The 14,285-nt window shown below is 36.0% G+C and overlaps 2 protein-coding genes across 2 annotated transcripts; both read right to left on the reverse strand.

Annotated features, from left to right (window-relative positions):
- Positions 1-435: 435 nt before the first annotated feature.
- LOC124909886 (11S globulin seed storage protein Ana o 2.0101-like) lies at positions 436-2,147 on the reverse strand. Its single transcript, XM_047450516.1, has 4 exons — positions 1,850-2,147; positions 1,498-1,757; positions 936-1,385; positions 436-822 (listed from the first exon to the last, which is right to left on the reverse strand). Exons 1-4 carry the CDS (start codon positions 2,145-2,147, stop codon positions 436-438), a joined length of 1,395 nt encoding a protein of 464 aa, XP_047306472.1.
- A 5,685-nt stretch (positions 2,148-7,832) lies between these two features.
- Positions 7,833-9,518, reverse strand: LOC124909887 (11S globulin seed storage protein Ana o 2.0101-like). The gene is made up of 4 exons (XM_047450517.1): positions 9,221-9,518; positions 8,866-9,128; positions 8,309-8,755; positions 7,833-8,219 (listed from the first exon to the last, which is right to left on the reverse strand). Exons 1-4 carry the CDS (start codon positions 9,516-9,518, stop codon positions 7,833-7,835), a joined length of 1,395 nt encoding a protein of 464 aa, XP_047306473.1.
- Positions 9,519-14,285: the final 4,767 nt, after the last annotated feature.

Consider the following 14,285-nt stretch of genomic DNA (forward strand, 5'->3'; position numbering starts at 1 on the left):
TTACGCTTTAAATAAATATATTATTCAAATGAAACATTTGCATATTTAATTATTAAGAAAATAGTAATTAAACTACAAGAAAATGTTATTATTGTCACTTTAAATATTATAAATAAATACGAAGAAATTAAAAAGTTAAAAGTATTAGTTAATAATATTTATTAAATGTTGAACTCTAGATTAATATTAACTAGAGTTTTCACTAAAAAAAATATCTATATTTTGATATTTAAAATGTATATTTTGTAATCTAAAGTGTTATTCAATTTTTAATATTTTTGTTATAAGAGGATATACTTTATAGAAATATTGACTGTAAAATAAAAATGTCATTATTTATTAGTAGTTATAACTCGAATGACATATATTTATTTATTATTTATTATGATTCTCGCATTTATATTTATAGATACTCAAACTATTTTTACTACAATTTCAAATCCTCTCGGATTGCCTCTTTGATCGCGGGAAGATCCTCACTTCTTGTCGGTTATACTTTAGCTTCTGTGCCTCGTCTCTCGACATTCGGAAAGCACTCATCACCACTTCCACTGGCATTGCCCGGATCACCGAAGTCTTCCCAGCCAACGGGCTTGATATCGCCCTGTCATTTGTCTTGAACGACACCCACTCTAATCCTTGGTTTCCTGCCAGCTTGACTTCAGCGTAGTTCTGAGGGACGACCAATAGCTGCCCTTGACGGACTTCTCCATTGAAGACGGCCCGGTTGGAGTGACCCACCACTTGGATTCGGCCCGTTCCGCGCAATATGTATATTATGTTGTGGGCGTTAAGAGTCCAGTGTGGAGCCGCCATTGCGTTCTTGAAGTGAAGAGATCGAAACATTGCGTTAGAAAACATTGTCAGTAGCTAGTTTGAGTCTCTATATATATATGTCTATCACTAGCTATTTGTATATATGCTTAATTAATTACCTCGTAAAGGACTCCTCTCTCGGCGCTCAATTGGATTTCCTTCAAAATTGGGAGGTTATGACTATTGACGGTGCTAATGCGACCACCCTGAGCGGTGTACACATCTGCTCTCTCTTGATCATCGAGATTTTCTCTGATCCTCATTGTGCAAACGGTTTCCTCGAATCTGTTGCTTTTTGGGCTCCACTCTCTTCTTCTTTCCTCTTCTTCGTATTTGGATGGTCTTTGCATTTCAAATTCTTTACCTACCCTCACAATGAATCCTCTGTTATCATCTTGTCCCTGTAGTCTTGCGGCTGTCTCCAAGTCGACTTGGAAAGATTCCGCCAAAACCTCGGTCTCAAATCCCTGGAAAAGGTTGCCTGAAAAGTTCTCATCTTGTTGTTGCCCACTGTACTTCCTCCTCTGTTGCATTTCTGACTCTTGCGGATTGCCGGCAAGGAAGAATCTCTACAACACAATTAATTCAAGAAGACTCGTTGTCTAATTTATATATTCTTGCACTTGCACGCGGTTAATAATTTTCGAATATATATTTATATGTGATATGTTAATTAGTTACCCTGAGGTTTTGATCGAGCTGGTTTTCGACGTTGCTGGTATCGTGGACCACCATGAGTTCAAGGTCTTCGTTGCCATCGTTATGGACCCAATGAGCTACGCCAACTTTGAAGGCAACAATGTCTCCCTTCCTGCAACGATGGATCTTCTGGTGTTGATCCCTAAACTTTTGTGAGCCAAATTGTCCTCCAACATCAATTTGTTCGCTCGATTGAAACGTTTCTGCGCAGCCTGGATTTATGGTGCCAACAATTCCCCTACCTATTCCATTCCATGCATGCATGTTTCAATATTTAATTAGTATTCTAAATTAAATAGTAATAGTAAAATTTAACAAAAGAACAACAACATGCCTTTTACAACATAAGCTAGCAAAGGGGCATTGCTGAAAGTAGGCAAGAGGAGGCCTCCTTGCTGGATAAGGTGGCGGGAGGCGGCCACACCGGCACACTGAATCTGGTCAGAGGTCTGGTCCCAAACATCGGTGTAACCGGCTTCATGCTGGAGGCGCCTGGCAGGCTCGAGAGGGTTGATGCTTTGGATGCGACACTGCCCTTGTTGTTGTTGGCCAGCTTGTCTATAAGCAGAGCCTCCGGTTGTAAGGACCAGGAAGCATAGTATGCTAATTGGAAGTACACAAGAGTTAACCATGGCTATAGATAGCTAGCTAGCTAATTAGGAAGTGGGATAGGAATGAATGTATGAAGAATGTGGATTGTAGGGATAATTTATAAGGGAGAGAACTTGATGAGAGAACTCCACCTATGTTTTGAGATGGCATTGCTGTTTGTATCAATATTGCATTGCTGATTTTTGTTTTACATTATCTTTTGAAGAAGAATTTGTACACGGCAACCTTGGACAAGTTAAATTAAAGCTCATGTCTGCTTGTTTTGTGCATGGTTTTGGTTTGTCTTGTTGTTTGGAAACAAGAACATCACGAGTTTCCTCATACATACAATTAGCTTGCAATAATTAATTAAACTATTTTATCTCTATAGTTTGCAGTTTAATGTTACTTTTGAATGATATAGATCATAACCCAATTCATTAATCCAATCTTTGTTTTTTTGTTTTGTTTTTGGTAGCTCAAACCATAAAAATTATAAAACAAGTTAATCTATATTGTAAAACAATATTTCTAATTAATTTCAAACTCTTTTGTACATTATGGGTGCAGCCAAATTAAATAAATACATATAGCAGCAGCTGGAGACACATGCAACCCATACGTGGACAAGGGCATGCATCATGAGCTGGAATATTACTTTAATGTGAAAACCTTTTTACAAAATATATATATATATTAACATTTTGATAAAATTTCAATTTTAATAACAAGTAATCTCTCAATAATCTTGATTGTACAGATTCAATCTCGTGTACCCTCACTATCTTTTCTTCAATCACTCTTTTACGTCGTAATCTAATAGTTCATCTTCTCTTTAATCAATTTTTTTTTCCGATGACAGGTAACAATCAAGCATTCACTGGGACCTTTCCATTTCTAACATCAAGAATCACGTCTCTATTGTTCTTGAGTTAAAAAACATTCAATTCACGACATGGGTAGAGTTTATCAAGATCCATGCTCGTTCTTTCAGGTCCATCACATCATCCCGTCGGACCCTATTCTACCTCCGCCATCGACGGATGGAGAGACAGATATGTGACTAACTCTCGATGCCATTTTCCTTCAGTGGATCTATGACATAATTTCATAGGATCTTCTTCACGTGATCTTGGAATCGGGCGCTACACCCGAGCAAGCGTGGACACGGCTACATGAGATTTTACAATATAACCATCATTCTTGTGTGATTTCTCTCGAACAAAAGTTTTCTACCACCATCATGGTAGATTTTCTCAGGGTCTTGGTTTGTCAACATCTCCAAGTCTTGGTCGATTAGTTGTAGGGCGTCAATAGCCCGGTCTCGAATGACCGCCTCATATTGTAGTTGGTCGCAGGCCTAGAGGAGGTGTACACGGGGTGGCGATGTTACTTCGACATAGTGATCATTTGCTTCAGTTCTACCAAGTGCGATCCATGTTGATTTTGGAGGAATCTGGCTTGGCGAAACGGGTGACCTCTGATTTGACATTTACATTGGGTGTCTTATCCCCGATGAGTTTGGGACAAATGTGTCATATTGTATGTCATCGTTGGGATCTCGGCAGAAGCCAAAGAAGAAGAGCTCTTGTAATGAGGCTGATCGGGGCAATCCCAATGCAAAGTCTAAAGTCGACCTCCTTCTCCCTGGCCGCAACAATGGGCTGGTCATTCAGGCCCAGCATCACTGTCTTTGTAGTGGCCATGGGATTTTCCTCCATGTCTATTTCCAACGGTTCAATGGAAGAGACCTCCTTCCAGCTCTCGTCCTTCAAACGCCACAACATCAGTCATGTCACCTTAGTCCGCGTCCAAAAGCATACATAGCTCAGTCTCCACCAACTCCAACTGACATTGAAGCAGCCATGTATACCCTTAATATTACGTCTCCTAACGACATGGTACATGGACACGGGTGCGACGTCCCACATGACATCTCAATAATGTACTCACTCGTCTTATTTCAATTCAAGCATTAAACATGATATTTTTGTTAGGGTGAGCAAACGGGTAAACTCAACCCGTATTACCCAACCCATATTTAACCCAAATTAAATTTACTCAACCCATAACCCAACCTATATTATTTACTAATATGGGTTGGGTATGAGTTTGGTTGGGTATGAATTGGGTAAACAAAATTAATTTTTAATTTTTTCATCTAACATATTTTTATCAGTTTAACACATTTTTGACATGCTTAACATATTTTTCACAAGTTTAACATGTTTTTCATGTTTTTTGGCACGTTTAACACGTTTTCACAAGTTTAACACATTTTTGACACGTCTAACATATTTTTCACGTTTTCGACATGTTTTCACATTTTTGGTACGTTTAACACGTTTTGACACGTTTAACACATTTTGACATGTTTTTTCACGTTTTTATTATTTCACACGTTTGACACGTTTTTCACGTTTTAACATGTTTTTCACGTTTTTGACACATTTAACACGTTTAACACATTTTCACACGTTTAACACGTTTTTCACGTCTTTGGCATGTTAAACACGTTTTTAATACGTTTAACACATTTTCACGTTTTTGACACATTTACCACGTTTTTGACATATTTAACACATTATTGATACGTTTAACATATTTTCCATGTTTTTAGCACGTTTAACACATTTTTGACATGTTTAACACATTTAACACATTTTTCATGTTTTTGACGCATTTACCACGTTTTGGCATGTTTAACATATTTTGGAACGTTTAACAAAATTTTAACATGTTTGACACATTCAACATGTTTTGACACGTTTAAACGTGCCAAAAACGTGTTTAACATGTTAAAATGTGTTATACGTGCCAAAAACATATGAAACATATTAAATGTGTCAAAACATGTTAAACATGTCAAAAACGTGTTATACTTGCCAAAAACGTAAAAAAATGTGTTAAATGTTTTCAAACGTGTTAAATGTATCAATAATGTGTTAAACGTGTCAAAACGTGTTAAACATGTCAAAAATTTTAAAAAAAAAACTTGTTAAACATGTGAAAAAACGTGTTAAACATGCAAAACAATGTAAAAAAACGTGTCAAAATGTGTCAAACGTGCCAAAACGTGTTGATTTAAAAAAATCTGTTAAACGTGCCAAAAATTTGTCAAAATGTGTTAAACATGTCAAAAACATGTTAAATGTGCAAAAATGTGTTAAGCGTGTTAAAATGTCAAAAATGTGTTAAACATGGCAAAAACGTAAAAAAAACGTGTTAAACGTAACCAAATATGTTAAATGTGCCAAAAATGTGTTAAACTTTTCAAAATGTGTTAAACTTGTTTACGTTTTAAACATGTAAAAAACGTGAAAAATATGTTTTTTTTGGGAAAACAGCTTAGTGCCATTTCATTAAAAAATACGAAAGAGAGAAAAAAAATACAAAAGTTTAAGATCAGATCTAGACAATTTCTAGAATTGACAATAAAACAATAATTGAATTACAGACAACAACAATCCATCAATTTGCGCTTATAGAGTTTTTACTTTAATTCTACTTGTGATTTTCTCAAACGAAATATCTCATATCTGACAGAACTTTCTATTCTCTTCTTTCCTTTCGCTTCCTCTCTAGGATTGAAAGAGTGCATTTTCATCTGAAGTTATATCTCCCCAAATATCTTCAGCAATTTTATTTCTTCCATTGTGAGTTCTTGAATTTCTTTCTTGAAAAACGTGTTAAACATGTAAAAAACGTGTAAAACATGTTAAACATGTCAAAAACGTGTTAAACATGCCAAAAATGTGAAAAACATGTTAGATGTATGAAAAACGTGATAAACGTGTTAAAAGTGCCAAAAACGTAAAACACGTGTTAAACATGTCAAAAACGTGTTAAACATGCCAAAACGTGAAAGCGTGTTAAACGTATAAAAAATATGTTAAACGTGTTTAACATGTTAAAAACGTGTTAGACTGAAATGGAGATCAACGTAATAAAAATCAAGAGAATATATTGAAGTTGGAAGATGGTTAGTTTATATTAGATTAATAAGAGATAATTAAATTAAATTTATATAATTTGGGTAATTTAGTTAACCCTAACCCAACCCATACTCAACCCAGCCCAAATTAACCAACCCAAATTAATATCTTGGGTTTGGGTTAGGGTTGGGTTTGGGTTAACCTAAAATATGCTCACCCCTAATTCTTGTAGGTAATGGTAATATGATTCCGGTTTCGGGTATTGGGCATACCATTATTTCTTTTTTGAATCCTAAACTTACCTTGAATAATGTTTTAGCTCCATGGTCCTGCTCTTGTTAAAAATCTAGTTTATGTTCGTAAATTCACTACAAATAATTATGTGTCTATTGAGTTTGATCCTTTTTGGGTTTTCTGTTAAGGATTTTCGGACGGGGACACGTCTAATGAGATGTGATAGTTAGGGGGATCTATTTCCGGTCATAACTAGGAGTTAGGTGTCGTCTTCTGTTTTTTATTGCTTTGTCGCCATCTTTGTGGCATAGTCATCTAGGTCATCCTAGCAACTCTAGTTTCGAATCTTTTAGATTAAATAAATTAATTCACTAAAATAAACAACATATTTATCATATTTGTCTTTCGTGTTCATTGGGAAAACATGTTTGTTTGCCGTTTAAGGTAACTATTTCGATTTCTTTGTTACCATTTGACATTATTCATAGTGATGTATGGACGTGTCTTGTGTTAAGTTCTATGGGCCATATATATTATGTTTTGTTTCTCGATGATTTTTCGTCTTTTTTATGGAATTTCCATTTATCTCATAAATCCCAAGTGTTTAGTGTTTTCTTGTAATTTCGGACACTCGTCAAAACCCAATTTGAGAGGGATATAAAATCTTTTCAATGTAATAATGGGAGAGAATTCGATAATCATTCGTTTAGGAAATTTGCGTCCACGCATGAAATGACCTTTCGCTTCTAATGTCCTCACACTTCGTCTTAGAACGGCAAGGCCGAGAGATAGTTTCGTACTATCAATAATATGATTCGTACATTACTCACTCATGCCAAGATACCCACCTCATTTTGGCATCATGCTCTCCAAATGACCACATACCTCATAAATATTCTTCCGCGTAAACACATGGCATACGTTATTTTGTTACAACGTTTGTACCGCAAAGATCCAATGTATGACTATTTACGTGTGTTTAGGTGTTTGTGTTACTCTATATTTCCATCAACGGCGATTCATAAACTTCTTACACGTTTTATCCCATGTATATTTCTTGGATACCCACTAAATCACTAGTCATTATTTGTTGTCACGTCATATTTGACGAGTCTCGTTTTCTTTTGTTGAAATTTTAGTCCCCTCCATTGTCGTACGATTTTCTCGATAATTCTCCATCACCATATGTGATTCATCATCCGTCTGCATTTTTATCTCCACCCTCACCATTAAATTATTGACATAGATTTTTTTATTTATTTGTAAATGTCACGTAGATACTAAGGTAACGACGTTTGAAATCGTTAAAATAAAATTTAACAATAAAAAATATTAAATTATGATGTTTGAAAAAAGAGATTTAGATGTAACTTAGACTAAATAAATAATACTAATTTAACCATTATTATTATTGAGTTTTAATATTAAGATATATATAAGAGTTTTAAATAAAAATGTCATTATTTATTAGTAGTTAGAACTCGAATGACATACATATATTTATTATTTATTATGATTCTCGCATTTATAGATACTCAAACTATTTTTACTACAATTTTAAATCCTCTCTGATTGCCTCTTTGATCGCGGGAAGATCCTCACTTCTTGTCGGTTATACTTTAGCTTTTGTGCCTCGTCTCTCGACATCCGGAAAGCACTCATCACCACTTCCACCGGCATTGCCCGGATCACCGAAGTCTTCCCAGCCAACGGGCTTGATATCGCCCTGTCATTTGTCTTGAACGACACCCACTCCAATCCTTGGTTTCCTGCCAGCTTGACTTCAGCGTAGTTCTGAGGGACGACCAATAGCTGCCCTTGACGGACTTCGCCATTGAAGACGGCCCGGTTGGAGTGACCCACCACTTGGATTCGGCCCGTTCCGCGCAATATGTATATTATGTTGTGGGCGTTAAGAGTCCAGTGTGGAGCCGCCATTGCGTTCTTGAAGTGAAGAGATCGAAACATTGCGTTAGAAAACATTGTCAGTGTGGGCGTTATATGTATATTTGTATATATGCTTAATTAATTACCTCGTAAAGGACTCCTCTCTCGGCGCTCAATTGGATTTCCTTCAAAATTGGGAGGTTATGACTATTGACGGTGCTAATGCGACCACCCTGAGCGGTGTACACATCTGCTCTCTCTGGATCATCGAGATTTTCTCTGATACTCATTGTGCAAACGGTTTCCTCGAATCCGTTGTTTCTTGGGCTCCACTCTCTTCTTCTTTCCTCCTCGTACTTGGACGGTCTTTGCATTTCAAATTCTTTACCTACCCTCACAATGAATCCCCTGTTATCATCTTGTCCCTGTAGTCTTGCGGCTGTCTCCATGTCGACTTGGAAAGATTCCGCCAAAACCTCGGTCTCAAATCCCTGGAAAAGGTTGCCTGAAAAGTTCTCGTCTTGTTGTTGACCACTGTACTTCCTCCTCTGTTGCATTTCTGACTCTTGCGGATTACCGGCAAGGAAGAATCTCTACAACACAATTAATTCAAGAAGACCCGTTGTCTAATTTATATATTCTTGCACGCGGTTAATAATTTTCGAATATATATTTATATGTGATATGTTAATTAATTAGTTACCCTGAGGTTTTGATCGAGCTGGTTTTCGACGTTGCTGGTATCGTGGACCACCATGAGTTCAAGGTCTTCGTTGCCATCGTTATGGACCCAATGAGCTACACCAACTTTGAAGGCAACAATGTCTCCCTTCCTGCAACGATGGATCTTCTGGTGTTGATCCCTAAACTTTTGTGAGCCAAATTGTCCTCCAACATCAATTTGTTCGCTCGATTGAAACGTTTCTATCGAGCAGCCTGGATTTATGGTGCCAACAATTCCCCTACCTATTCCATTCCATGCATGCATGTTTCAATATTTAATTAGTATTCTAAATTAAATAGTAATAGTAAAATTTAACAAAAGAACAACAACATGCCTTTTACAACATAAGCCAGCAAAGGGGCATTGCTGAAAGTAGGCAAGAGGAGGCCTCCTTGCTGGATAAGGTGGCGGGAGGCGGCCACACCGGCACACTGAATCTGGTCAGAGGTCTGGTCCCAAACATCGGTGTAGCCGGCTTCATGCTGGAGGCGCCTGGCAGGCTCGAGAGGGTTAATGCTTTGGATGCGACACTGCTCTTGTTGTTGTTGGCCAGCTTGTCTATAAGCAGAGCCTCCGGTTGTAAGGACCAGGAAGCATAGTATGCTAATTGGAAGTACACAAGAGTTAATCATGGCTATAGATAGCTAGCTAGCTAATTATTAGGAAGTGGGATAGGAATGAATGAATGAAGAATGTGGATTGTAGGGATAATTTATAAGGGAGAGAAGTTGATGAGAGAACTCCACCTAAGTTTCATATATTTGCATTGCTGTTTGCATCAATATTGCATTGTTGATTTTTGTTTTACATTATCTTTTGAAGAAGAATTTGTACACGGCAACCTTGGCCAAATTAAATTAAAGCTCATGTCTTCTTCTTGTTTTGTGCATGGTTTTGGTTTGTCTTGTTGTTTGGAAACAAGAACATCACGAGTTTCCTCATACATACAATTAGCTAGCAATACTTAATTAAATTATTCTATCTCTATAGTTTGCAGTTTATTGTTATTTTTGAATGATATAGATCATAACCCATTTCATTAATCCAATCTTTGTTTTTTTGATTTGTTTTTGGTAGCTCAAACCATAAAAATTATAAAACAAGTTCATCTATATTGTAAAACAATATTTCTAATTAATTTCAAACTCTTTTGTACATTATGGGTGCAGCCAAATTAAATAAATAAATATAGCAGCAGCTAGAGACACATGCAACCCCTACGTGGACAAGGGCATGCATCATGAGCTGGAATATTACTTTAATGTGAAAACCTTTTTACAAAATATATATATATTTTAACATTTTGATAAAATTTCAATTTTAATAACAAGTAATCTCTCAATAATCTTGATTGTACAGATTCAATCTCGTGTACTTTAAATTGATAATTGACTGCAATAATGTTTATGTTTCTAGTTTGGGTATGTACTTATTTATTTTATTTTATTTATATATTTTTATGTTTTTTTAAGACAAATTAGTTTGGGTATATATATTTGAAAACGACTTAACAACATTTGAAATCCAAAAAGTGGGAAGTTTAATAATTAAAACTAGATAAACTCTAGTTTTGATTGTAAGATTACAAACAAACGACTCAATATTTTTTGAATGGTAGCAGTCAAATCACATTACAACCACCGATTACAATGAACAAATATTACAATCTATCTATCCCAACCCGTGTTGTCTTCATGTTCGCCTTTTGATCATATTGTCTTCTTCTACCCCCCTTTCTCTCTCAATTTTCATGAAGGAAGATTGAATTAAAGCAATTGATGATGTCTATTTGTTTCCATTGTTTAATCTTCCTCTATATGAACTCGTAGTAATATGATAAAATGTATTTTCTTCAGGATTTCTAGGATTTTGTTATTACTTTTCTCTAGTTCAGTTTTATGTATTTGAGGATCAACAACCTTTCCTCTTATGCTATTTCTTTATTTTTATCTTCTACCTATTCCTCTTTCTTGTCTTTAAGTTTATCTTTTTCAGCATTCGATTAAAGTTCTTTTGATCGAGAAAAAGAAAGAGAACTCTTATTCATACGGAAGTGACTGAACTAGCTCTGGGTTTAAAAAGTGGCATCGTCCCACGTTGTATTTGTTAGTGAGAAAAATGATATGGCATGTAGTTTATCATCCCACTTCATGGTTGAGACAAGTGCAAGACATTCTTATATCGTCTAACGCGGGTGCAAATCGACAAGAAGGCCCGGTGAGTGAAATGAACTTTCCTTGCTAATGTGATTGGTACTTGCTTTCCCATTACTAATAACATATATAAAAATATTCTAATTAATTCAAATATTCATACCACACAAATTTTGTGTTTAAATTCTCTAACAAAATAGAGTAAATGAATAGAAAAATCTTGAATGTTTTAAATAATTATTAGTATGTATTCGAGGTGTTGCCTAATTATAAATATTTAAATATTATATTATACTTATTTAAAAAACATATAATTATACAATGTAATCACTAGTAAAAAATGGTAAATAGAGACCATCTCCACTGATTGATGTTACAACCAATCGGTACAAGCCCATAAATAATACCGATTGGTGAAAAAATCAATCGGTATAGCCATAAAATGTCACAATGAAAAATGGGCGGCAATTTTTCCATGCTTATTAGTCATAGTGTCGATTGGTTATTTCACCAACCAATCGGTATTACTCAAGTCATAGTACCGATTAGTGTTTCCACCGATCAGCATTGCCTAATTAATAATCAAACAACCCAAGAGCTTCTCTTTTATTTCTTCTATTCTTTTCCCAAATTGTTGATCCCCCTGCTGCCGTCCAAAGATACAAAATCGCGGATCCCTTTATTGTCGTCCCCCTACTTTAGGTGACACCATAAACGAATAAAGTCCTGATTCGCTTAGAATCACTACTTGAGGTAATAAATAAATAATATGACTACATTTTATGTTATTTATCTTTCTATCTTTCTCTCGATTATTGTAGATATTTTGTGTCTATGACCTAAGATTGAGGCTAGAGATGGATCGTAATTAATTAATAGTTATCTTAAATTTTTCTATATATGGCTGGTCTAATTAATATATTGGAGCTCTCTAGATTAGTGATCTCAATGTTGTAATCTTGTATATAGTTTAAATTTTGGAATGAATAGAAATACGTATTGTATTCATTTATGGTATTTGAGCCTATGATTTTTCTCTCTTCTCTTTTCCGCCATGCCCCAGCCTAACAGTCCATTTTCTACTATCTTTTCTTCAATCACTCTTTTACGTCGTATCCTAACAGTTCATCTTCTATTCAATCACTTTTCTTTTACGATGATGGGTAACAATCAAGGATTCACCCGACCCTTTCCATTTCTAACATCAAGAATCACATCTCTATTGTTCTTGAGTTGAAAAACATCCAATACACGACATGGGAAGAGTTGCTCAAGATCCATGCCCGTTCTCTCGGGTCCTTCATCACATCAACCCGTCGGTCTTTATTCTATCTCCGCCATCGACGGATGGAGAGAAATATATGTGACTAACTCTCGATGTCATTGTCCTTCAGTGGATCTATGACACAATTTCATAGGATCTCCTTCACATGATCTTGGAATCGGGCGCTACACCCGAGCAAGCCTGGACACGGCTACGTGAGATTTTTCAATATAACCGTTATTCTTGTATGGTTTCCCTCGAACAAAAGTTTTCTACCACCATCATGGTAGATTTTCCTAGGGTCTTGGTTCGTCAACATCTCAAAGTCCTGGCCGATTAGTTGTAGGTCATCAATAGCCCGGTCTCGAACGACCGCCTCATATTGTAGTTTGTCGCAGGCCTGGAGGAGGTGTACAACGGGGTGGCGACATTACTCAGACAGAGTGATCCTTTGCTTCAGTTCTACCAAGTGCGATCCATGTTGATTTTGGAGGAATCTGGCTTGGCGAAACGGGTGGCCTCTGGTTTTACACCGACGTTGGGTGTAGCTTTTATCTCTGATGCGTTTGGGGTGAATGGGTCATATCATATGTCATCGTGGGGATCTCGACAGAAGCCAAAGAAGAAGGGCTCTCGTAATGGGGTCGATTGGGGCAGTCCTAGTGCCAAGTCCAAAGTCGACCTCTTTCTCCTTGGCCGCAACAATGGGCTGGTCATTCAGGCCCACCATCATTGTCTTGATAGTGGTCATGGGCTTCTCCTCCATGTCCGTTTCCAACGGTTCAATGGAAGAGACCTCCTTCCAGCTTTCGTCTGTCGACGCCACAACAGCAGTCAGGTGTCCTTGGTCCGCGTCCAAAATCATACATGGCTCAATCTCCACCAACTCCAACGAACATTGAAGCGGCCTTGTATACCCTTAATATTACGTCTCTTGACGACATGGTACATGGACACGGGTGTGACGTCCTACATGACATCTCAATAAGGTACTCTCTCGTCTTATTTATATTCAAGCATTAAACATGATATTCTTGTTAGGGGTGAGCAAACGGGTAAACTCAACCCGTATTACCCAACTCATATTCAACCCAAATTAAATTTACTCAACTTATAACCCAACCTATATTATTTACTAATATGGGTTGGGTATTTATTGGGTAACCCAAATTCATTTTTAATTTTTTCATTCAACATATTTTTATCCGTTTAACACGTTTTTGACATGCTCAACACATTTTTCATAAGTTTAACACGGTTTTCATGTTTTTTGGCACGTTTAACACGTTTTTCACGTTTTCAATACGATTAACACGTTTTAAACATGTTTAACACGTTTTCCACACGTTTTCCACGTTTTTTTGTACATTTAACTCGTTTTGACATGTTTTTTCACGTTTTCATTATTTCACGTTTTTGACAAGTTTTTTCATGTTTTAACACGTTTAACACATTTTGACACGTTTTTCATGTTTTTGACACGTTTAACACATTTTCACACATTAAACATGTTTTTCACGTTTTTGGCATGTTAAACACGTATTTAATACGTTTAACACATTTTTCACGTTTTGACATACTCACCACGTTTTTGACATGTTTAACACATTATTGAGACGTTTAACATGTTTTCCATGTTTTTGGCACATTTAACACATTTTTGACATGTTTAACACATTTTAAAACATATTTAACACGTTTTCACGTTTTTGACACGTTTAAAACGTTTTTGCATGTTTAACACGTTTTGCATGTTAAACAAATTTTTAACACATTTGACACATTAAACACGTTTAAACGTTCCAAAAATGTGTTAAACATGCCAAAATATGTTAAACATGCCAAAAACATGTGAAACGTGTTAAATGTGTTAAACATGTGAAAATGTGTTAAACATTTCAAAAATGTATTAAACTTGCTAAAAATGTAAAAACAAATGTGTTAAATGTATCAATAATGTGTTAAACGTGTCAAAAACGTGA

Source organism: Impatiens glandulifera, chromosome 7 (genome assembly GCF_907164915.1).
Source record: "Impatiens glandulifera chromosome 7, dImpGla2.1, whole genome shotgun sequence".
NCBI classification, from domain to species: domain Eukaryota; kingdom Viridiplantae; phylum Streptophyta; class Magnoliopsida; order Ericales; family Balsaminaceae; genus Impatiens; species Impatiens glandulifera.

Coding starts and splice junctions, on each gene's coding strand:
- LOC124909886 (XM_047450516.1), bottom strand. CDS start 2,147: ATGGTTAACTCTTGTGTACTTCCAATTAGCATACTATGCTTCCTGGTC. Junction 1,758..1,849: donor GCTAGCTTATGTTGTAAAAG/GCATGTTGTTGT, acceptor GGAATGGAATAG/GTAGGGGAATTGTTGGCACC. Junction 823..935: donor AGAGAGGAGTCCTTTACGAG/GTAATTAATTAA, acceptor CTTCACTTCAAG/AACGCAATGGCGGCTCCACA.
- LOC124909887 (XM_047450517.1), bottom strand. CDS start 9,518: ATGATTAACTCTTGTGTACTTCCAATTAGCATACTATGCTTCCTGGTC. Junction 8,756..8,865: donor AGCTCGATCAAAACCTCAGG/GTAACTAATTAA, acceptor ATTGTGTTGTAG/AGATTCTTCCTTGCCGGTAA. Junction 8,220..8,308: donor AGAGAGGAGTCCTTTACGAG/GTAATTAATTAA, acceptor CTTCACTTCAAG/AACGCAATGGCGGCTCCACA.